Here is a 25,773-nt window from a genome sequence, read left to right as displayed (position 1 = left end):
CATTAATTGATGATCCTTGCCTAAATCAGTTATTTTGTTGGGAGTTGCAGAAATATTGAGTTTTCTGATTCTGTCTTTCCTTCTGAATGTAGAATCCGGTATTCATTTAAACCTTTTTTTCCCCATTATTCTTTTCTTACTCCCTGCTGAATAATTTGGGAAGTACTTTGAATAAAAGATTATTTTAAACAAAACAATTAACTGTCTCACTTAATTTTTTGTGTCACTTATCAACAACCTTTTTTATTGAGATATAATTAAGATATAACATTATATTACTTTCAGGTATACAAGAGAGTGATTCAATATTTGTATATATTGTGAATTGATAATCAAAATAAATCTTTTTAAAATCTGTCACCATATATATTCCAGTTTTTTTCTTGTCATGAGCACTTCTAAGATCTACTCTCTTAGCAATTTTCAGATATACACTGCATTATTATTAACTGTCATAGCAACTGGTCATAGCAGTTGCACTGGTCATAGCAAACACCCTCTTCCAACAACACAAGAGAAGACTTACACATGGACATCACCAGATGGTCAACACCAAAATCAGACTGATTGTATTCTTTGCAGCCAAAGATGGAGAAGCTCTATACAGTCAGCAAAAACAAGACCAGGAGCTGACTGTGGCTCAGATCATGAACTCCTTATTGCCAAATTCAGACTGAAACTGAAGAAAGTAGGGAAAACCACTAGACCATTCAGGTATGACCTAAATCAAATCCCTTATGATTATACAGTGGAAGTGAGAAATAGATTTAAGGGACTAGATCTGATAGATAGAGTGCCTGATGAACTATGGAATGAGGTTCGTGACATTCTACAGGAGACAGGGATCAAGACCATCCCCAAGAAAAAGAAATGCAAAAAAAAAAAATGGCTGTCTGGGGAGGCCTTACAAATAGCTGTGAAAAGAAGAGAAGCGAAAAGCAAAGGAGAAAAGGAAAGATATAAGCATCTGAATGCAGAGTTCCAAAGAATAGCAAGAAGAGATAAGAAAGCCTTCCTCAGTGATCAGTTCAAAGAAATAGAGGAAAACAACAGAATGGGAAAGACTAGGGATCTCTTCAAGAAAATTAGAGATACCAAGGGAACATTTCATGAAAAGATGGGCTCGATAAAGGACAGAAATGGTATGGACCTAACAGAAGCAGAAGATATTAAGAAGAGGTGGCAAGAATACACAGAAGAACTGTACAAAAAAGATCTTCACAACCAAGATAATGACGATGGTGTGATCACTGACCTAGAGCCAGACATCCTGGAATGTGAAGTCAAGTGGGCCTTAGAAAGCATCACTACGAACAAAGCTAGTGGAGGTGATGAAATTCCAGTTGCGCTCTTTCAAATCCTGAAAGATGATGCTGTGAACTTGTTGCACTCAATATGCCAGCAAATTTGGAAAACTCAGCAGTGGCCACAGGACTGGAAAAGGTCAGTTTTCATTCCAATCCCAAAGAAAGGCAATGCCAAAGAATGCTCAAACTACCGCACAGTTGCACTCATCTCATACACTAGTAAAGTAAAGCTCAAAATTCTCCAAGCCAGGCTTCAGCAATATGTGAACCATGAACTTCCTGATGTTCAAGCTGGTTTTAGAAAAGGCAGAGGAACCAGAGATCAAATTGCCAACATCCGCTGGATCATGGAAAAAGCAAGAGAGTTCCAGAAAAACATCTATTTCTGCTTTATTGACTATGCCAAAGCCTTTGACTGTGTGGATCACAATAAACTAGGGAAAATTCTGAAAGAGATATGAATACCAGACCATCTGATCTGCCTCTTGAGAACTCTGTATGCAGGTCAGGAAGTAACAGTTAGAACTAGACATGGAACAACAGACTGGTTCCAAATAGGAAAAGGAGTACGTTAAGGCTGTATATTGTAACCCTGCTTATTTAACTTATATGCAGAGTACATCATGAGAAATGCTGGGCTGGAAGAAGCACAAGCTGGAATTAAGATTGCTGGGAGAAATCTCAATAACCTCAGATCTGCAGATGACACCACCCTTATGGCAGAAAGTGAAGAAGAACTCAAAAGCCTCTTGATGAAAGTGAAAGTGGAGAGTGAAAAAGTTGGCTTAAAGCTCAGCATTCAGAAAATGAAGATCATGGCATCTGGTCCCATCACTTCATGGCAAATAGATGGGGAAACAGTGGAAACAGTGTCAGACTTTTTTGGGGAGGGGCTCCAAAATCACTGCAGATGGTGATTGCAGCCATGAAATTAAAAGATGCTTACTCCTTGGAAGGAAAGTTATGACCAACCTAGATAGCATATTCAAAAGCAGAGACATTACTTTGCCAACAAAGGTCTGTCTAGTCAAGGCTATGGTTTTTCCAGTGGTCATGTATGGATGTGAGAGTTGGACTGTGAAGAGAGCTGAGTGCCAAAGAATTGATGCTTTTGAACTGTGGTGTTGGAGAAGACTCTTGAGAGTCCCTTGGACTGCAAGGGGATACAACCAGTCCATTCTAAAGGAGATCAGCCCTGGGATGTCTTTGGAAGGAATGATGCTAAAGCTGAAACTCTAATACTTTGGCCACCTCATGCGAAGAGTTGACTCATTGGAAAAGACTCTGATGCTGGGAGGGATTGGGGGCAGGAGGAGAAGGGACGACAGAGGATGAGATGGTTGGATGGCATCACCGACTCGATGGACATGAGTTTGAGTGAACTCTGTGAGTTGGTGATGGACAGGGAGGCCTGGCATGCTACAATTCATGGGGTCACAAAGAGTCAGATACAACTGAGCTACTGAACTGAATTAACTGTAATCACCATGCTGTATATTATACCCCATGACTTATTTATTTTATAACTAAAAGCTTATACCTTTTGTCCCCCTTCACCCATTTTGCCCTCAACCTTAACCCCACCTCTGCCAATTACCAGTCTGTTTTCTGCATCTATGATGTTTTTTAAGATTCCACATATAATTGAGATCATGTGATATTCATCTTTCTCTGTCTGACATTTCACTTGGCATCATACCCTAAAGATCCATCCATATTGTCATAAACGGCAAGATTTCCTTCTTTTTTGTGGCTAAATATACATACACACACATACACATACACACACACACACACACACACATATAGACCACATTTTCTTTTTTTTTTTAATTTTATTTTTAAACTTTACAATATTGTATTAGTTTTGCCAAATATCGAAATGAATCCACCATAGGTATACCTGTGTTCCCCATCCTGAACCCTCCTCCCTCCTCCCTCGTCCCAGTGCATCAGCCCCAAGCATCCAGTATCGTGCATCGAACCTGGACTGGCGACTCGTTTCATACATGATATTATACATGTTTCAATGCCATTCTCCCAAATCTCCCCACCCTCTCCCACAGATTCCATAAGACTGTTTTATACATCAGTGTCTCTTTTGTTGTCTCGTACACAGGGTTATTGTTACCATCTTTCTAAATTCCATATATATGTGTTAGTATACTGTATTGGTGTTTTTCCTTCTGGCTTACTTCACTCTGTATAATAGGTTCCAGTTTCATCCATCTCATTAGGACTGATTCAAATGTATTCTTTTTAATGGCTGAGTAATACTCCATTGTGTATATGTACCACTGCTTTCTTATCCATTCATCTGCTGATGGACATCTAGGTTGCTTCCATGGCCTGGCTATTATAAACAGTGCTGCGATGAACATTGGGGTACACGTGTCTCTTTCCCTTCTGGTTTCCTCAGTGTGTATGCCAGCAGTGGGATTGCTGGATCATAAGGCAGTTCTATTTCCAGTTTTTTAAGGAATCTCCACACTGTTCTCCATAGTGGCTGTACTAGTTTGCATTCCCACCAACAGTGTAAGAGAGTTCCCTTTTCTCCACACCCTCTCCAGCATTTATTGCTTGTAGACTTTTGGATCGCAGCCATTCTGACTGGAGTGAAATGGTACCTCATAGTGGTTTTGATTTGCATTTCTCTGATAATGAGTGATGTTGAGCATCTTTTTCATGTGTTTGTTAGCCATCTGTATGTCTTCTTTGGAGAAATGTCTATTTAGTTCTTTGGCCCATTTTTTGATTGGGTCATTTATTTTTCTGGAGTTGAGCTGTAGGAGTTGCTTGTATATTTTTGAGATTAGTTGTTTGTCAGTTGCTTCATTTGCTATTATTTTCTCCCATTCTGAAGGCTGCCTTTTCATCTTGCTAATAGTTTCCTTTGTTGTGCAGAAGCTTTTAAGTTTAATTAGGTCCCATTTGTTTATTTTTGCTTTTATTTCCAATATTCTGGGAGGTGGGTCATAGAGGATCCTGCTGTGATGTATGTCGGAGAGTGTTTTGCCTATGTTCTCCTCTAGGAGTTTTATAGTTTCTGGTCTTATGTTTAGATCTTTAATCCATTTTGAGTTTATTTTTGTGTATGGTGTTAGAAAGTGTTCTAGTTTCATTCTTTTACAAGTGGTTGACCAGTTTTCCCAGCACCACTTGTTAAAGAGATTGTCTTTAATCCACTGTATATTCTTGCCTCCTTTGTCAAAGATAAGGTGTCCATATGTGTGTGGATTTATCTCTGGGCTTTCTATTTTGTTCCATTGATCTATATTTCTGTCTTTGTGCCAGTACCATACTGTCTTGATAATTGTGGCTTTGTAGTAGAGCCTGAAGTCAGGTAGGTTGATTCCTCCAGTTCCATTCTTCTTTCTCAAGATCGCTTTGGCTATTCGAGGTTTTTTGTATTTCCATACAAATTGTGAAATTATTTGTTCTAGTTCTGTGAAGAATACCGTTGGTAGCTTGATAGGGATTGCATTGAATGTATAAATTGCTTTGGGTAGTATACTCATTTTCACTATATTGATTCTTCCAATCCATGAACATGGTATATTTCTCCATCTATTAGTGTCCTCTTTGATTTCTTTCACCAGTGTTTTATAGTTTTCTATATATAGATGTTTAGTTTCTTTAGGTAGATATATTCCTAAGTATTTTATTCTTTCCATTGCAATGGTGAATGGAATTGTATCCTTAATTTCTCTTTCTGTTTTCTCATTATTAGTGTATAGGAATGCAAGGGATTTCTGTGTGTTGATTTTATATCCTGCAACTTTACTATAATCATTGATTAGTTCTAGTAATTTTCTGGTGGAGTCTTTAGGGTTTTCTATGTAAAGGATCATGTCATCTGCAAATAGTGAGAGTTTTACTTCTTCTTTTCCAATTTGGATTCCTTTTATTTCTTTTTCTGCTCTGATTGCTGTGGCCAAAACTTCCAAAACTATGTTGAATAGTAATGGTGAAAGTGGGCACCCTTGTCTTGTTCCTGACTTTAGAGGAAATGCTTTCAATTTTTCACCATTGAGGATAATGTTTGCTGTGGTTTTGTCATATATAGCTTTTATTATGTTGAGGTATATTCCTTCTGTTCCTGCTTTCTGGAGGGTTCTTATCATAAATGGATGTTGAATTTTGTCAAAGGCTTTCTCTGCATCTATTGAGATAATCATATGGTTTTTATTTTTCAATTTGTTAATGTGGTGTATTACACTGATTGATTTGCGGATATTGAAGAATCCTTGCATCCCTGGGATAAAGCCCACTTGGTCATGGTGTATGATCTTTTTAATGTGTTGTTGGATTCTGATTGCTAGAATTTTGTTAAGGACTTTTGCATCTATGTTCATCAGTGATATGGGCCTGTAGTTTTCTTTTTTTGTGGGATCTTTGTCAGGTTTTGGTATTAGGGTGATGGTGGCCTCATAGAATGAGTTTGGAAGTTTACCTTCCTCTGCAATTTTCTGGAAGAGTTTGAGCAGGATAGGTGTTAGCTCTTCTCTAAATTTTTGGTAGAATTCAGCTGTGAAGCCGTCTGGACCTGGGCTTTTGTTTGCTGGAAGATTTTTGATTACAGTTTCAATTTCCGTGCTTGTGATGGGTCTGTTAAGATTTTCTATTTCTTCCTGGTCGAGTTTTGGAAAGTTGTACTTTTCTAAGAATTTGTCCATTTCTTCCACGTTGTCCATTTTATTGGCATATAATTGTTGATAGTAGTCTCTTATGATCCTTTGTATTTCTGTGTTGTCTGTTGTGATCTCTCCATTTTCATTTCTAATTTTATTGATTTGATTTTTCTCCCTTTGTTTCTTGATGAGTCTGGCTAATGGTTTGTCAATTTTATTTATCCTTTCAAAGAACCAGCTTTTGGCTTTGTTGATTTTTGCTATGGTCTCTTTTGTTTCTTTTGCATTTATTTCTGCCCTAATTTTTAAGATTTCTTTCCTTCTACTAACCCTGGGGTTCTTCATTTCTTCCTTTTCTAGTTGCTTTAGGTGTAGGGTTAGGTTATTTATTTGACTTTTTTCTTGTTTCTTGAGGTATGCCTGTATTGCTATGAACTTTCCCCTTAGGACTGCTTTTAAAGTGTCCCACAGGTTTTGGGTTGTTGTGTTTTCATTTTCATTAGTTTCTATGCAAATTTTGATTTCTTTTTTGATTTCTTCTGTGATTTGTTGGTTATTCAGCAGTGTGTTGTTCAGCCTGCATATGTTGGAATTTTTAATAGTTTTTCTCCTGTAATTGAGATCTAATCTTACTGCATTGTGGTCAGAAAAGATGCTTGGAATGATTTCTATTTTTTTGAATTTTCCAAGACTAGATTTATGGCCCAGGATGTGATCTATCCTGGAGAAGGTTCCATGTGCGCTTGAGAAAAAGGTGAAATTCATTGATTTGGGATGAAATGACCTATAGATATCAATTAGGTCTAACTGGTCTATTGTATCATTTAACGTTTGTGTTTCCTTGTTAATTTTCTGTTTAGTTGTTCTATCCATAGGTGTGAGTGGGGTATTAAAGTCTCCCACTATTATTGTTATTGTTAATTTCTCCTTTCATACTTGTTAGCATTTGTCTTACATATTGTGGTGCTCCCGTGTCGGGTGCATATATATTTATAATTGTTATATCTTCTTCTTGGATTGATCCTTTGATCATTATGTAGTGACCTTCTTTGTCTCTCTTCACAGCCTTTGTTTTAAAGTCTATTTTATCTGATATGAGTATTGCTACTCCTGCTTTCTTTTGGTCCCTATTTGCATGGAAAATCTTTTTCCAGCCCTTCACTTTCAGTCTGTATGTGTCCCCTGTTTTGAGGTGGGTCTTTTGTAGACAACATATGTAGGGGTCTTGTTTTTTTATCCATTCAGCCAGTCTTTGTCTTTTGGTTGGGGCATTCAACCCATTTACGTTTAAGGTAATTACTGATAAGTATGATCCCGTTGCCATTTACTTTATTGTTTTGGGTTCGAACTTATACACCATTTTTGTGTTTCCTGTCTAGAGAATATCCTTTAGTATTTGTTGGAGAGCTGGTTTGGTGGTGCTGAATTCTCTCAGCTTTTGCTTGTCTGAGAAGCTTTTGATTTCTCCTTCATATTTGAATGAGATCCTTGCTGGGTACAATAATCTGGGCTGTAGGTTGTTTTCTTTCATCACTTTAAGTATGTCTTGCCATTCCCTCCTGGCTTGAAGAGTTTCTATTTAAAGATCAGCTGTTATCCTTATGGGAATTCCCTTGTGTGTTATTTGTTGTTTTTCCCTTGCTGCTTTTAATATTTGTTCTTTGTGTTTGATCTTTGTTAATTTGATTAATATGTGTCTTGGGGTGTTTTGCCTTGGGTTTATCCTGTTTGGGACTCTCTGGATTTCTTGGACTTGGGTGATTATTTCCTTCCCCATTTTAGGGAAGTTTTCAACTATTATCTCTTCAAGTATTTTCTCATGGTCTTTCTTTTTGTCTTCTTCTTCTGGGACCCCTATGATTCGAATGCTGTAGCATTTAATATTGTCCTAGAGGTCTCTGAGATTGTCCTCATTTCTTTTAATTCGTTTTTCTTTTATCCTCTCTGATTCATTTATTTCTACCATTCTATCTTCTAATTCACTAATCCTATCTTCTGCCTCTGTTATTCTACTATTTGTTGCCTCCAGAGTGTTTTTAATTTCATTTATTGCATTATTCATTATATATTGACTCTCTTTTATTTCTTCTAGGTCCTTGTTAAACCTTTCTTGCATCTTCTCAATCTTTGTCTCCAAGCTATTTATCTGTGATTCCATTTTGATTTCAAGATTTTGGATCAATTTCACTATCATTATTCAGAATTCTTTATCAGGTAGATTCCCTATCTCTTCCTCTTTTGTTTGGTGTGGTGGGTATTTATCCTGTTCCTTTATCTGCTGGGTATTCCTCTGTCTCTTCATCTTGTTTAAATTGCTGAGTTTGGAGTGTCCTTTTTGTATTCTGGCAGTTTGTGGAGTTCTCTTTATTGTGGCGTTTCCTCGTTCTGTGTGGTTTTGTACAGGAGGCTTGTCAAGGTTTCTTGGTTAGGGAAGCTTGTGTTGGTGTTCTGGTGGGTGGAGCTGTATTTCTTCTCTCTCCTTTCGAAGACTTGGGTTGCTTTTCTGGGTGCCTGATGTCCTCTGCGGGCATTCAGAAGTTGTTTTGTGGAATTTACATGGCATTTAAATGTTCTTTTGATGAATTTGTGGGGGAGAAAGTGTTCTCCCCGTCCTACTCCTCCGCCATCTTAGCTCCTCCTCGACCACATTTTCTTTATCCATTCATCCATCAGTGGACACTTAGGTTGCTCCCACATTTTGGCTATTGTAAATAAATAGCCAAATATTGTAAATAATGCTGCAATGAACAGGGGGGTACATATATCTTTCTAAATTACCGTTTTCATTTCCTTTGGATCAATACCCAGAAATAGAATGCTAGATCATATGATAGTTCCTTTTTTAATTTTTTAAGGATCCTCCATACTGTTTTCCATAGTGGCTACTCCAATTTACATTCCCATCAACAGTGCACAAACGGCCCATTTTCTCCGCATTTTCACCAACACTTGTTTTTTCTTATCTTTTTGATAATATCTATTTTAACAGGCAAACAATGTTTTAATTTTCCCACATTCCTGTTAAGTGATGTTAAACTTATGAAGTTACAAAAAGTTCATAAACTTATGAAGTTGCAAAACGAAGTTACACTTTTGCTTAGTGTAATTATGTTATTTGTTGGCAAAAGATGACACATCGAAGAAAACAAAAAACATCAGTATTTTGCCCCATTATAAGACTATAAACATTTGGTCATAATTTTAAAAGAACCAAGTTTTATATATGAAATTGAACTGTATGAAACCTTGTTAATCAGTTTCACGATCTGAAAGATTTAGTCTTTACAACTTGGATGTGGCTTTTTTTTCTGAGAGACGGGGCTTTCAGAAAAAGTCTAGGCATTATAGAATACTAACATTAGAATACGGGGCTTTCAGAAAAAGTCTAGGCATTATAGAATACTAACATTAGAATAAAACATAATGTAATTTATCTGATAGCCACATTGCCACAAACCACCCTTGTTTATAGCATGTTTCAGTTTGGAAACTGTCAGCAGTTTAATAAGGCACACCAGAACAGTAAATGCTGCTGCTGCTGCTAAGTCGCTTCAGTTGTGTCTGACTCTATGCGACCCCATAGACGGCAGAATTTTATAATCTGTTCTGCTTTGATTAAAGAAAATCTCTAGAAAAAATTTATATAAAATTACATAAGATTGCATAGTTTGTCCAACTTTTAATTCATTTTTTCTTGAATATTCTTTATAAGTATAGCTTGTAGACTTTCAAGATTAAAACACTAATACAAGCCTCTCTTCCATAGTTAAGAGATAAGCCTTTATAAAGGTATGATGAAAATATGACAAATGATAAATAACTACATTATTACAAGGAGTTCATACAAGTTGGCAGAAATATTGAAACCCCCAATATATAAATGACTAAAGAATATAAACATAAAATTCACATAAGAAAAAATACAATCACAATGATAAATATAGGGGGAAATTATATTGCTAGAATTTTTTAAATGCAAAATCAAATAGCAATAAAGTTATAATGTATATCTATTTTTTGTTGAAATTAAAACAGCCAATATTGGTGAATGAGTATAAGGCCATCCTACTTATTTTTTTAGTTGATGGCAATAAAAATTATTACAATGTGTTGGGAAAGCAAGTGACCAAAACAACAATAAAATATCCTGTTTAAAGAAGGGAAGATTTGAGGGGGAGAAAGGTTAGTAAAAACTTTGGGGCAGGTTTCTGGTCTTGTTCCTGTTTCTATACTGAAACCTAGAATTACTGCCTTAAATATAGTAGGGACTAGAAAATTAAGTACCAAAAGAAGGAGGAAAAAAGAATGAGTGAATAAGTAAATAAAATGTCTCAATATGAAAAGTAATTTAGAATAACTGGGGGAAAAAAACCAATACATGGGTGCATTATTAAATTCTTATATATATCAACAAAGAATTATATAAAGTATTAACACCATGCATATTTCCTTTACAAGACCCACAACAGTTCTAGAGAGTTTACTGTCTGTTCCAAATAAACTGTAACAGCACAAAAACACCAATATTCAAGCAAAATATTAAGCTTTGTATGTTAACATACACAAGAATGTATGTATATGAACAATTTTGTTTAACAGAAATTAATATATCCTTCTCTGTCTTCATGTTACTTGGTCCATCTGTGAAGTTCAGTCTTGCTTTCTGAAACATCACTTCCCTTAGTTCCCATGACATCACTCTGAACTCTTTCCTTATCTACTGCTCTGGATGTTCATTTTCAGCTTTCTTTGTGGCTTTATCTTCCAAATCCACCCAGTAAGTATCCGAGTTCCCTGGAGCTTTGAAGTTGACCTCTCTTCTTCATATGTCTCTCATCCATAACTTCAGGCACCTCAGCCTTCTCTACAGCTGGCCCAGGATCTCTCTTCTGAGCTCTAGAGTTTTTAAATTAAACACCTGAATGTGCTATAAGCATCTGAAATTTAGCACTGTTACTTTCAAAGGACTAGTATTCAAACTGGAAACCACAGTGTTTAATGAGTTCTTCCTACTGTTTCTTCTGGTTTAAGCAAGAAGTTTGGTTAAAGTTGAATAACTCGTGGTAGACTTTTCTTCAACTTAATTAAGTACATTGTTCCTTTCTCTGCATTTTACAACTTTTATGACTCTCTCTTTGTTTTGATCTTTTTGTCTTAATTGAATATAGTTAATTTATAATGTTGTGTTCATTTCAAATGTACAGCAATGTGAATATATAGTCTTTTTCAGATTCATTCCATTATAGGTTTTTAAGATATTGAGTATGGTTCCCTGTGTTATACAGTATGTCCTGTTGTTTACCTATTTTATATATCAGTTCAGTTCAGTTCAGTCACTCAGTCGTGTCCGACTCTTTGCGACCCCATGAACTGCAGCACGCCAGGCCTCCCTGTCCATCACCTACTCCCGGAGTTCACTCAAACTCACGTCCATCGAGTCGGTGTATATAGTACTGTGTATATGTTAATCCCAAACTCCTAGTTTATCACCCTCTACCCTGCTATCCCTTTTGGTAACGGTAGTTTGTTTTCCATGTATGACTCTCTCTATAGCACCTAGATTTCTCTACCTGGGAAATCTATAAATATAATCCATACAATTTAGGATATTTAATATCTGATTACAGGATGTTGGAAAACACATCCTAAGAAATAAGGTGGAATTTGGTACACAAGAGTCTAGGATGACTGACAATTTTGATATAATTATTGGAGGTGTGAAAAGTGAAGTCGTTCAATCATGTCCAACTCTTTGTGACCCCATGGACTGTAGCCTAGCCTCTAAATATCTCTTACTCATCCTCTTAAATAGATCTTCCTTACTGTTATGTCTCTGTACACAAATCGTTTTGAGTCCTACTCTGAGTTTTGCATTGGCTCCCTTTGTATATAGCACATAGTCTGATTTGCTTTGCAAGGCACCCGAGGCCATATTCATTCTATCCTCCACCTCTTTCTCCAGCCTCATCTCCTGCCACATCCTCTATCTCAGGCCATGCTCTGACAATACAAAGGCACCTGTGGATCCCCAACTCATAACCCTCTCTCATATCTCCATGCCTTCCTCCCTGCTTCTTCCTTCACTAGAATGCTCTTCTTTTCTTCAACTTACAAACACCTACTAAAGCTCTTAGCTGCACCTCAAAAACTGAAGCCCATCTCCTGACTCCACCACAGAGACAACAGAGACAGAAGTACTCACCTTCCAACTCATTCTTGCTGCCAAGATGCAGTGCAGTGCACATAACTCCATAACAGCAAATATACCTCATTATGTCATAGGTCTGATAAATTATTGCTAGTTTACCATGTGCCATATACTTACGTTGGAGAAGGCGATGGCACCCCACTCCAGTGCTCTTGCCTGGAAAATCCCATGGACAGAGGAGCCTGGTAGGCTGCAGTCCATGGGGTCACTAAGAGTCAGACATGACTGAGCGATTTCACTTTCACTTTTCACTCTCATGTGTTGGAGAAGGAAATGGCAACCCGCCTCAGTGTTCTTGCCTGGAGAATCCCAGGGATGGGGGAGACTGGTGGGCTGCCATCTATGGTGTCTCACAGAGTTGAACACGACTGAAGCGACTTAGCAGCAGCAGCAGTCCTTTCTTGGACTGGATAGTCCTGGGTCTTCCCAGATGGCTCAGACAGTAAGAGTCTACCTGCAATGCAGGAGACCTGGGTTCGATCCCTGGGTCGAGAAGATCCCCTGGAGAAGGAAATGGCAACCCACTCCAGTGTTCTTGCCTGGAGAATCCCAGGGATTGGGGGAGCCTGGTGGGCTGCCGTCTATGGGGTCGCACAGAATCAGACACGACGGAAGTGACTTAGCAGCAGCAGCAGCATATACTTAGGTTAAGCAGTTTACAAGTCTTCACAACACTATGAGGGAAGTAATATTATAACTACTGCATTAAAGAGAAGGTAATGGAGGCACAGAGAGGTTAAGTAACTTGCTTGAGCTCTCATAGTGTAGTGACAACTGTGAGGATGTAAAGCCACGCTCTGAATTCCTGCTTTTAGTAATTTTTAGCCATGTAGTACTGTTACTCTTGGTGGTATTCTTTTCCCACTAGGCTATACCTTGAGACCAGGAGTGTGTCTATTAGTTTAGTACTCCTAGACACTTTCATAGCCTTTGACACACAGCTGACAATGAGTAAGTATTTGTGAATGAATGAGTAGTCTATTTATAAAATTATCTATTTTTATGAACCCAATTTTCTCTTATCTTGCTAGTATACTGTCGTAATTCTTGAGTGGAATCTATTTCCCTCTGTAATTGTGCAGCTTCTCTGGTGGCTCAGATGGTAAAGAATATGCCTGCAATGGGGAGACCTGAGTTCAATCTCTGGGTTGGAAAGATCCCCTGGAGAAGGGAATGGCAACCCACTCCAATATTCTTGCCTGGAAAATCCCATCAACAGAGGAGCCTGGCAGGCTACAGTCCATGGGGTTGCAAAGAGTTGGACACAACTGAGCGACTAACAGTTTTGTAATTGTGTGAATCATTGTTTACATTTCATATGTTTCTTTCTGAAGCAGTCACTGTATTCAGTACTGCTTCAGTTCAGTTCAGTTCAGTCACTCAGTCGTGTCCGACTCTTTGCAACCCCATGAATCGCAGCATGCCAGGCCTCCCTATCTATCACCAACTCCCGGAGTTCACTGAGACTCACGTCCATCGAGTCAGTGATGCCATCCAGCCATCTCATCCTCTGTCATCCCCTTCTCCTCCACATTCTTTTAGGAATAAAGAACAAAACTCTTATCTGAAAATACGTTTTATCTCGATTAACACATCCTCTTTCTAAAATCATTGATAACACTATCTTGTACAATGTCCATGAAAATATATCTTTAACCTCAAAAGTGATCTTTTACACTCTGGTTAGCAATTACAATTTTGTAAAAATAATTTGCCTTTTCTTTTTAATTATTTTTATTTCTATTTACTTGATTATTAGTATGGATTTTGTAACGATACTTTTTAAAATGTGCAAACCTTTCCAATCTAATTTACCAACCTACAAGTCTAAAGGAAAGCAGGCTTTGGTCAATACACAGAAATAGGTCCTCTATATGTTTGTGGAGGGAAAGAAAATAAGCATCTCTGTTTCCTGGAAATAGAGTAAGTCACCTTGGGTCTACTTGCCTCCTACCTGGTAGAGGTTGAGAGGAAAGTTATATCAACCAAAGATTCTCCTGGAGGGAAGTGACAAGCTCACGTTGGTCACTTCTTTTTTGCCATGATTTTAATAGGCATTTTTCTGGAAACAGGAGAAAATTGACTGGAAGCTCTATGAGGAAAACCACTGTTGCTAGTGATGGGACCAGCAGATTTATATAAGGCCGCTGTCTGTGAAAAGCAGCCTAGAATGGACTAAAGAAAAGTCCAGCTCCATAGGAAAAAGTTCAATAGGGCAAACTTCTTATGTGTGTGTTTTTTTTGTTTTTTGTTTTTTTAATCCAAGGCAAATCCATTTATCTCTGAGTTATTCTGCTTTCTGCTTTCTTTTAACTCCCCTTCTTTCTGTTGCTTAAATCTCAAGTAATTTCCTGTGCTTCCTGCTTTAGGAGTTGTGGTGCACTAAACCTCAGCCTTTATTTGTGCTTGTGTTCCATGCAGATGGGTGGTCTCTTGAAAGCATATCATCAGGTTAAGACGTGCAGCTGTAAGCATTCCCATTCTAGCTCAGATCATAGCTAAGAAGATGTGGCAGTTTGAAAATCTTGTGTTTGGTTTAGAGAAAGAAAATGGTACCAGATCCATTCATTCCCTTACTCACTACTCACTGATCAAATATTTTACACACCTTTTATGTATTAGGTGTTATGCTGGGCATCCCAAAGATGGGACAATCCATCTTCTACCCTGAAGAGTCTTACAATGTTGTAAGGAGGCAGGCATGGAAAAAAAATATTAAAATACATTGAGTGACTCAAAAATATATTGAGCTGATTGCTTTATTGGAGACATTAGCAAGGACAGTGGAAATACAAGGTGGGGAGATCCTAAGCTTTGCCTGGGAATTGCCCAGGAATTCCAGGGGAGCTTCACACAGCTGAAACTTGAGGGATGAGCAAGAAGTTAGCAGATAGACAAGAAGAAAGGGTGTTTCAGACAGAATTACTCACAGAAGTGAGAAGAAAAGAAGAGCAAGACATGTCTGAGGAGCTGTAGGAGAATCAGTTCTGTGTCTCTGGAGCTAAAAATGAAGGTGGAAGTTATCTGGAAGTGAGGCTGCACAGATGGGCAGGAACCACCTTAGGAAGTCTTGGTCCCCCAAACTAGATTGTTTAGATTTTATACTGAAAGCAATGGAGATCTCCTGACAATATATGAGCAAAGAAGTGAAAGACTCAGATTTGCATGCTGGAAGATCACACTGCAGCAGAGTGAAGAATGGATTGAGGACAGTGATGCTTAAGGCAAAGAGGTTAGTAAGAAGAATGATGCTTGAACTGTGGCAGTGGCAGCAGGGATGGAGAGGAGGCAGGGGGACAGAACTGAGAGAAGTTTAGACTACACTAATTATTGTTAAAGACCTCACGCTGGCTTCTTTCTATTCTTATATATTACTTAGTCTTAGAGATTTTTTTTTTCTAGATCTGAAATGATCTTATTTACAGTTAAACTTAATATGGAAAACATGCCAATATGCAATACAGTTCAGTTCAGTCATATAGTCGTGTCTGACTCTCTGCTTCCCCATGGACTGCAGCACGGCAAGCTTCTCTATCACCAATTCCTGGAGCTTGCTCAAACTCGTGTCCATCGAGTCGGTGATGCCATCCATCCATCTCATCTTCTGTTGTCCCCTTCTTGTCCTGCCTTCAGTCTTTTCCAGCATCAGGGTCTTTTCCAAAGGGTCAGCTCTTTGCATCAGGCAGCCGAAGTATGGAGCTTCGGCTTTAGCATCAGCCCTTCCAATGAATATTCAGGACTGGTTTCCTTTAGGATTGATTGGTTCTATCTCCTTGCAGTCCAAGGGACTCTCAAGAGTCTTCTCCAACACCACAGTTCAAAGCATCAATTCTTCAGAACTCAGCTTTCTTTATAGTCCAACTCTCACATCCATACATGACTACTGGAAAAACCATAGCTTTGACTAGATGGACCTTTGTCAGCAAAGAAATGTCTCTGCTTTTTAATATGCTGTCTAGGTTGGTCATAGCTTTTCTTCCAAGGAGCATCTTTTAATTTCATGGCTGCAGTCACCATCTGCAGTGATTTTGGAGCCAAAATAAATAAAGCCTGTCACTGTTTCCATTGTTTCCCCATCTATTTGCCATGAAGTGATGGGACCAGATGCCATGATCTTCGTTTTTTGAATGGTGAGTTTTAAGCCGGTTTTTTCACTCTCCTCTTTCACTTTCATCAAGAGGCTCTTTATTTCCTTTTCACTTTCTGCAGAGTGGTGACATCTGCATATTTGAGGTTGTTGATATTTCTCCCGGCAATCCTAATTCCAGCTTTGTGCTAATCCAGCCTGGCATTTTGCCTGATGTACTCTGCATACAAGTTAAATAAGCAAGGTGACAATATACAGCCTGACAAATTCCTTTCCAATTTGGAACCGGTCCATTGTTCCATGTTCAGTTCTAACTGTTGCTTCTTGACCTCTTTATGGATTTCTCAGGAGGTAGTCTGGTATCCCCATCTCTTGAAGAATTTTCCACACTTTGTTGTGATCCACACAGTCAAAGGCTTTAGCATAGTCAATGAAGAAGCAGATGTTTTTCTGGAATTCTCTTGCCTTTTTTTATGATTCAATGGATGTTGGCAATTTGATCTTTGATTCCTCTGTCTTTTCTAAATCCAGCTTTAACCTCTGGAAGTTCATAGTTACTTACTATTGAAGCCTAGCTTGGGGACTTTTGAGCATTACTTTGCTAGCATGTGAGATGAGTGCAATTGTGTGGTCATTTGAACATTCTTTGGCACTGCCTTTCTTTGGGATTGGAATTAAAACTGACCTTTTCCAGTCCTGTGGTCGCTGCTGAGTTTTCTGAATTTGCTGGCATATTGAGTGCAGCACTTTCACACCATCATCTTTTAGGGTTTGAAATAGTTCAGATGGAATTCCATCACCTCCACTAGCTTTGTTCGTAGTGATGCTTCCTGAGACCCACTTGACTTTGCACTCCAGGATGTCTGGCTCTAGGTGAGTGATCACAGCATCATGATTATCTGGGTTTTTAAGATCTTTTTTGTACAGTTCTTCTGTGTATTATTGTCACCTATTCTTAATATCTTCTTCTTCTGTTAGGTCCATACCTATCCTTTATTGTGCCTTTATTGTTTCTATCCTTTATTGTGCTCATCTTTGCATGAAATGTTTTCTTGGTATCTCTAATTTTCTTGAAGAGATCTCTAGTCTTTCCCATTCTGTTGCTTTCCTCTACTTCATTGCATTGTTCACTTAGGAAGGCTTTCTTCTCCTTGCTATTCTTTGGAACTCTGCATTCAGATACTTATATCTTCCCTTTTCTCCTTTGCCTTTTGCTTCTCTTCTTTTCATAGCTGTTTGTAAGGCCTCCTTAGACAACCATTTTGCCTTTTTGCATTTCTTTTTCTTGGGGATAGTTTTGATCACCGTCTCTGTACAATGTTACGAACCTTCATCCATAGTTCATCAGGCACTCTGTCTATCAGATCTAATCCCTTGAATCTATTTGTCACTTCCCCTGTATAATCGTAAGGGATTTGATTTAGGTCATACCTGAATGGTGTAGCGGTTTTCCCTACTTTCTTCAATTTAAGTCTGAATTTGGCAATGAGGAGTTCTTGATCTGAGCCACAGTCAGCTCCTGGTCTTGTTTTTGCTGACTGTATAGAGCTTCTCCTTCTTTGGCTGCAAAGAATATAATCAATCTGATTTTGGTGTTGACCATCGATAATGTCTATGTGTAGAGTTGTCTCTTGTGTAGGGTGTTTGCTATGACCAGTGTGTTCTCTTGGCAAAACTCTGTTAGCCTTTGCCTTGCTTCATTTTGTTCACCAAGGTCAAACTTGCCTGCTACCCCAGGTATCTCGACTTCCTACTTTTGCATTCCAGTCCCCTATGATGAAAAGGACATGTTTCTTTTGGTTTTAGTTCTAGACGGTCTTGTAGATCATCATAGAACTGTTCAACTTCAGCTTCTTCAGCAATAGTGGTTGGGGCATAGACTTGGATTACTGTGATGTTGTATGGTTTGCCTTGGAAACAAACAGAAATCATTCTGTTGTTTTTGAGATTGCACCCAAGTACTGCATTTCAGACTCTTGTTGACTATGAGGGCTATTCCATTTCTTCTAAGGGTTTCTTTCCCATTGTAGTAGATATAATGGTCATCTGAATTAAATTCCCCCATTCCAGTCCATTTTAGTTCACTGATTCCTAAAATGTCAATGTTCACTCTTGCCATCTCCTGTTTGACCACTTCTAATTTATCTTGATACATGGACCTAACATTCCAGGTTTGTATGCAATATTGTTCTTTACAGCATCAGGCTTTACTTCCATCACTAGTCACATCCACAACTGGGCGTTGTTTTCTCTCTGGTTCAGCCTCTTCATTCTTTCTGGAGCTATTTCTCTTTATTTCTGAGCCTTTCCCTCAACACCTGTTACTTTTCCTGCATTACTTAACTTTCTTTGAGGTAGGGCCTCCATCCACCCAAATTCAGATCTGGAATCATTCTTATCCTCTTGACCTCTAGGCCCTTATCTTCCCCATCTAGTCAGTCACCAAATTCTTTCAGTTTTACCTCCTAAGTAGTCTTGACGGTGTTCTTTCCACACTATTACTCTGACCTAGTTAAAAAATGCATCTCTTTCTTTAACTACTGAAATAACTCCCACTACTTTCCTCTCCAATCTATCCCCCAGAGAATTTGTTGTTGTTCAGTTGCTAAGTTGTATCTGACTCTTTGTGACCCCATGGACTGCAGTATGCCAGGCTTCCCTGTCCTTCACTCTCTCCCAGAGTTTGCTCAAACTCATGTCCATTGAATCAGTAATGCCATCCAACCATCCTATCCTCTGTTCTATGATGACCTACAAAACCTTCTAGAACTAACACCAAAAGAAACATGTCTTTCTTTGTGGCCAAAGTATTGGAGCTTCAGCTTTAGCATCAGTCCTTCCAATGAATATTCAGGGTTGATTTCCTTTAGTATTTATTGGTTTGATCTCCTTGCAGTTCAAGGGACTGTCAAGAGTCTTCTCTAGCACCACAGTTCAAAAGCATTCATTCTTCAGCATTAATTCTTCTTTATGGTACAGCTCTCACATCCATACATGACTACTGGAAAAACTATACAACTGACTGGACCTTTGCCAACAAAGTGATGTCTCTGCTTTTTAATATGCTGTGTATGGGATTCCCTGGTGGCTCAGAGAGTAAAGCGTCTGCCTGCAATGTGGGAGACCCGGGTTCGATCCCTGGGCGGGAAGATCCCCTGGAGAAGGAAATGGCAACCAACTTCAGTATTCTTGCCTGGAGAATCCCACGGACAGAGGAGCCTGGCGGGCTACAGTCCACGGAGTTGCAAAGAGTCGGACATGACTGAGCAACTTCACTTTCACTATGTTTGTCAAAGCTTTTCTTCCAAGGAGCAAGTGTCTTTTAATTTCATGGCTGCAGTCACCATCTGCAATGGTTTTGGAGCCCAAGCAAATAGAATAACCCAGATAATCTAAAATGGGAGGCTGACCATGACTGTGACTCCCCTTCTAGGTGCTACTTCATCATTGATTCAAGTCTAGACTCCTTGGCATAGCGTGACATTCTATTGGTAACATCTCCTTTTCACAGCATGTTCTAGCAGTACTAAGCTGCATAAAGTTCCCTGAGTAAGCAAGCATAGGCATGCTTTTGTGTTAGACTGGCTGAGTTAATAGATCCCTTTCTCTGCATCCTCTATCACTCCATCTTCCATACCATATTTAAATGAGTCACACTTACTCTTCCAAATCAGGCTGCAGGGAACAAATCTTACTCATATTTGGTATTGTAGAGCTCAGCATTTGTTCCTTAATTCAGTGAATATTTATCAAGCATCTACTACCCTCAGGATTCTGGGAAAACAGCAGTGAACAAAATTAAGTCTCAGCCTTATGGGTGTTACATTCTCGTGAGGGGACGCCTGGTGATGGCCTACACAATGGACACTTAGGGTGAACATTTTTCTAGTGCTGATGGTGAAAAATTTTGAAAATCAGGCAAATGAAAGAGTCCTCTTAAACCACTGTCTAAGCATATGTCTGGAACATAGCTCTGACTCATTTTTCCTTTAAACAAGTATGGGTGGTGACTAAGACAACCTAAGCAACAGATTTAACTGTCCTAACTGGGGATCCTGTGGTCTTCAATAAATGATAATTCTCCTAACTAGCAGAAAACATGTTCCCATGTATGTGGAAATATAACCTTATATTCAAACAACCCTCTGGGGTAATAAGGAATGAATAACATCCTGCTGAATTAGACATTAAGAAAAGGCTATAGAAAATTAAAGATTTTTAAAGATACCATAAAATATCATCATATTAGTAAGCTATTTCCTTCACTTACAAACCCTATTCTCTTTATATTGGAAGATGAAAATTGATATCCTTCCTCTTTCTGTAAAATATGCTTATTAGACAACTTCCTAAACAATTTTTATTCTTGGATGATGTAATAGATTAGTCACTATTTTTCTAAAAAGGAATGGCTAAAGACAATAAAATTATTAAAAGGAATGTATAAAGTTTGAAGTAACTGTTCTCTTCCTTGCTGTCCCCATTTAAATTAGTTTTCTCAGTTAAATATATTGCTTGATTTCTAAATATCTATAGTTTTTTCTTTGCTGATTAACTTCCTCATGAGCATCCATGATTTTCCAAACATAAAAGCCCATTACCCATGCAACCTTAAAGAGCTCTTCTACCTTCGAGTAGTAAATTTCACTGATTTCCCTGCTTATTTCTAGAGCTCTTCTACATCTCTGTATAGCTGTCTTACAGGTGACTCAAACTAAACATGCCTATTTCCCCAACATGTAGCAATCCTTCTCCTCCCACTGTGGAAAGGACACAGCTCAGTAAGGGATACCACCAGTTATACAGCCACTCAAGCCAAAAATCTGGCATCGTCCTTGATTTTCTCCTTCTCTTCCTTACCTCCATATTCATTCTGTCTCTAGTTCCCATTGATTCTTTCTCCAAATGTCTCTCAAATCTGCTGTGTCAGCCTTACTACCATCTCCCTGGTTCTAGCCCTGATACTGACCCTCATAATTTTTCACCTGGATTACTGCTTTATAATCAGTCACTGACCATTTATGCTTAGTCACTCAGGCATGTCGGACTCTTTGTGACCCCCTGGACTGTACCCTGCCAAGCTTCTCTGTTCATGGGATTCTCCAAGCAAGAATACTGGAGTGGGTTGCCATTTCCTTCTCCAGGGGATCTTCCTGACCCAGGGATCGAACCCAGATCTCTGGCTTTACAAGTGGATTCTTTACTGCCTGGGCCACTAGAGAAGCCCTAGTGCATTATTCCCATGTCTATCCAGCAGATAGAGTGATCTTTTCAAAATTTCAGTTTTAATACGTTATGGCCTAATTGACAATACTGAATGTCCTTTTATTGCCAACAAGGCAGAGAACAAATTCCTCACTGTGGCTTCTGGGCCCCTCATGACCTGGCCCCTGCCTACCTGTCCAACATCATCTCTCACCACTCTCCTCACAGTCAAGCTATATCCAAATGTGCAGATGTCTTTAATGCCACCGTACTTTCAACCTCTTTATCTTTGTGCAAGCTGTTTCTGTGACTTACCACATACCCCTTCTCCTTCTCTTGTAAAAGAAGGTCTTCTCTGACTTTGATTTAGGTTAAGTTTCCCTTCTGTTTGTTTCCCGCACCCATCTCGTTTAATGACCATTGTTCCACACCTGTCTTCCACTAGCATATAAGGGCTAGGAGGAGGGGCCGGGTCTGTTTTCCTGATTCCAGTACCCTTAGCACTAAGCACAATGTAGTCAGAATAAATATTTGTTAACTAAATATGTAGTATGATTCAAACTGAAAACACTATTGAAAAGAATCGTGAGTGAACATAATTATTAGAAAACGTATTTTTTCCCAAAGGTATAAATGGTCACATTTGACCTCTGGTAATATCTGCAACATTCCAGAGTTTAAATCCTAAGTGTTAAATCTGTAGTCATATTTGCACTTCATCAGACCTACAGTCCAGGCTGGTATTAGCTGCCCAGTTTGACATCTGGGCTGACTCATTTTAATTTGGCTGTTTGAGGTTAGCTGCTGTTGTGCCTTGTGTTGTCAGTCATTTGCCTCTTAGGTCAGAATTTCACTGATTGGAAGGAAGAAAACAATAGCCTTCAGAAGACTAATTTTTCCATCTTTTAGCAGAAAACAACTAACTTTCTTCTCCACAAGTATTCTTTCAGATTGTTTAATTTTTTTTTTACAAGAAAATAAAACAGTGAATGGGACTTGAGGCTATATCCCTAAACTTTATACTTATCCTCAGTTGATAAAAATGTTAATATATGATCTTTGAAAATAAAAACTGAGTTTTTCACAAATGCTGAAAGCTAAGATCGAGCATCTAAACCTCCTTTTGTGAATTCAACAATTGTTCACCAGATACTTCAGGTTGTGAGGAGTGCTGTGGTGGAATTATATTTTGATGTAATTATAACGTGCTTTGATCCTTCTCATTACCCTGTGATCCTTCAGACAACAGCTGGGCCTTCTGCTTGTATGTGTCAGGGAAGGGTTTTTACAGAACAGCACAGTAGAAAAACATCCTGGACTTAAAATTCTAAACCCTGAAAGACTTGGAGCATGACGTTTTTAAAAACCATATAATCAGTTGGAACATGTCTTCCACCCCCAGATTAGATAAAGAAACTATGCCAAGAGAAAAGACAGGGAGCAAAGAAGAGAAGAGGGGAAAGGAGAAGAGAAGGGAAAGGGGAGGGGAAGGGAGAGAGCAGAGCAGGAAGGAGGGGAGCTTGGAAGAAGAAGAGGGGAAGGGAGAGCCAGAGGGAAGCAAAAGGATGAGATTCTGGGGTACAGGGCCCACTTCCAGACCTCCCTGGGCTCTATCTCCTGATAGGTTGGGAATATAAGAGTACATGAGAACTCATTCTATCTTTCCCTCGTATGCTTGTGAAAAGCAACAAGGGATCAGAGTTTCCCTATGCTCATCATTGTACCAGCTAAAATCTAATGAGGAAAATAAAAACAACTCTTGTTTGAAACTGAGGAAATATAATCGTGAGAGAAAACTGACTAATAGGTATTAGACACCTTAGGAGCCTAATGGAATAAGGACAAAATCTAGATATTAGCAGTAGCAGGAAGCCAGTACCATGCCTATGCTGGAAGGACAATGGAAAGAGATAGTGTTTCTGACAGCCCAAAGTCCAAGGTCATGTGGGAAACTGGAACCACAACAATCCTGACCAAAGGGAGTAGATCACAAAAGAAATGCAGCTGATAATAATAATGCAGGGAAAGGTGGACAAAAACCCTGGCCTCTCTCTGCTTCCGACCCTCCTGTTGTTCATAGATACTTTACAAGCACCAAACCCAGCTGGAATCTAACTGACATGTCAGCCACTCTGTAGGAGAGTAAGAAGGGTGAGGCATGGGTCTGAGAACAAATACACCCAGATGTAAAAGTGGGAAATGTCTGCAGGGGATGTCTGGGACTGTGGGCCTAAGAAGGCCTCACAGAGTCCCACACCTCAGGATGACCCAAAGGGGCCCAGAGCAAGGCACATACGACAAAGGAGCCCCAAAACTTGAGGGGACCTTGGAGCTGGGACAGGTAATATAGATCTGGGATTTCCCTGGAAGGAAACCAAAGACCAGATGGGCTGTCAAAAGACAGCATTGAGAAGACCAGGCTTGATTTCACCGTAATGAGTTGACTACATGTAACTATCCCAACTTCCCCATCTCATTCTACATTTAGACAAGACTCCAACACTCCTTAGTTGGTAAAGAAGCTGCCTGCAATGCCAGAGACGTAGGTTTGGTTCCTGGGTTGGGAAGATCCCCTGGAGAAGGAAATGACAAACCACTCCAGTATTCTTGCCTGGAGAATCCCATGGACAGAGGAGCCTGGCAGGCTACAGTCCATGGGGTCGCAAGATTCAGACACAACTTAGCAACTAAACCACCACCAACAACAACATTCCAAGAAAGAGGAGAGGAGACCAGCTAGCAGAATGGAGGCCAAATCTAAATTCACTCTTAGGTAAAGAAGAGAAAGAACTGTACCAATAAACACACACAGTTCTTTATTTAAAAGAGGCTACTGAATGTGGGGGAAAGATGGACATATAACACAGGTATCAGTAATGTGGTGAGAAAGAGGTCATGGTAAAGGAAACACTGAGGTGCAGATGTACACAGAGAAGTTGCTGTATTTGCCTGTACGGTAGGACTTCTCAGAGAAGGCCTCAGAGACAGTGGTATCTGATGAGACTGAGGGATGACTAGGGATTTAGCAAGCAGATGGGGGAGAGATCCTCACCTCTGTTGTCTTCTTCTGTCCCTCCTAATGCTCTGATTTCAAGAGAAGCCAGCATATTTATTGTCTAACTGCAGTCCATTAAAGTCTTTCAGAAACATGACAAATCTCTGGATTTATCTTCATTTTGAATGGAGCAGTGCTGGAAAGGTAGGATGGGTGTGACCTGTGTTTCAGCTCTAATGAGTAGCTACAGCAGCTTGCAGGAAATTAGTTTCTTAAAATATATCCTTTTATAGATTTGAAGAGGCCATTTTTATTCCCCCTCTTGTTTTCATTTTTTAAAAACTTATTTTTTATTGAGGAGGCCATTTTTAGATTTCAGTTTTGAACTAGAGACTTGGATCTAAAAGCACAAAGTAGTCTTTTGGAATGTGTAATCCACAAGGGAAATATATTTAAGCGATCTAAAATATATCTTCACAATGAGCAAATGTCCATAGTTGAAACAAATTTCAGATCTAACAGTCTGATCTGTCAGGACTTTCCTGCAAATATTGTATTTTGCCATTTTTTGAAGTAGAAACAAAACCATTGATTTACAAATAACCTCAACCATCACTATTCCAGAAAAAAATTTCCCAAACTTACCCTTTATAATCCAATAATTTAAGAAACAAATAATTGTTGTTCTCTCCATTGTTTACAAAATAGAAATGATTGTGTTACAGAAAACAATAGAAGTCTTTTTTTTTCTTACCTCATTAGAGATGTCTGTTCCAGAGAGATCAACCGATACCAACGAAAAGATGTTTGCAATAAATTCAACTCCTAGGTCAGTCAGATGTTCACAATTTCGTAAATTCAAGTAGTTTAAATTATAGCACCTGAAAGAAAGTAGCATGAAAAATTACCTTAAACTTTTCATCACCCTGTCAAATAGCAATTTCTTTGCATAAAAACCATCTGGGGAAAGCAAATGCTATTTAAACAAGGATTTTATTTTTCTCATCATAATGTTAATGTTAATAGTAAGCTTAAAAGTGGACAATACACAGCTGAGTGAAATATTTTTGCTGTGATTTCATTTCATATTGCAATTTCTGATAAGAAAAAAATATTGCATGCATGCAAAAAAACTCATATATATAAATACCAAGATGAATAACCACTAAAAGGACAAATTTAAATCTCTCCTTTTCCTTACACATTTACTACAAGAATTGAACTTCACCCTGTAGTGTACACAAGACCTTTGACAAGTAAAGAGGATCAAGAATAAATTCACCCACTAGAATATCCCTTGGGATACACTGGAGTAAAGGTTTCCATAGAGACAATGTCCT

General features: G+C 38.8%; 1 protein-coding gene across 1 annotated transcript in view; it reads right to left on the bottom strand.

Moving 5' to 3' along the window:
* FBXL13 (F-box and leucine rich repeat protein 13) overlaps positions 1-25,773 on the bottom strand; it is a 219,973-nt gene that overhangs the window by 42,813 nt on the left and 151,387 nt on the right. Inside the window, exon 17 of the mRNA XM_086397072.1 lies at positions 25,188-25,314. Within this exon, the coding sequence (XP_086253198.1) occupies positions 25,188-25,314 (127 nt within the window). The remainder of the gene's footprint in view (positions 1-25,187; positions 25,315-25,773) is intronic.

The sequence above is a fragment of the Bos grunniens genome, chromosome 4, assembly GCF_055505025.1.
Source record: "Bos grunniens cultivar Pamir isolate PY7600 chromosome 4, Bosgru_T2T1.0, whole genome shotgun sequence".
NCBI lineage: Eukaryota > Metazoa > Chordata > Mammalia > Artiodactyla > Bovidae > Bos > Bos grunniens.
The sequence above is the reverse complement of the archived record's forward strand: the minus strand, read 5'-3'. Positions and strand labels throughout refer to the sequence as shown.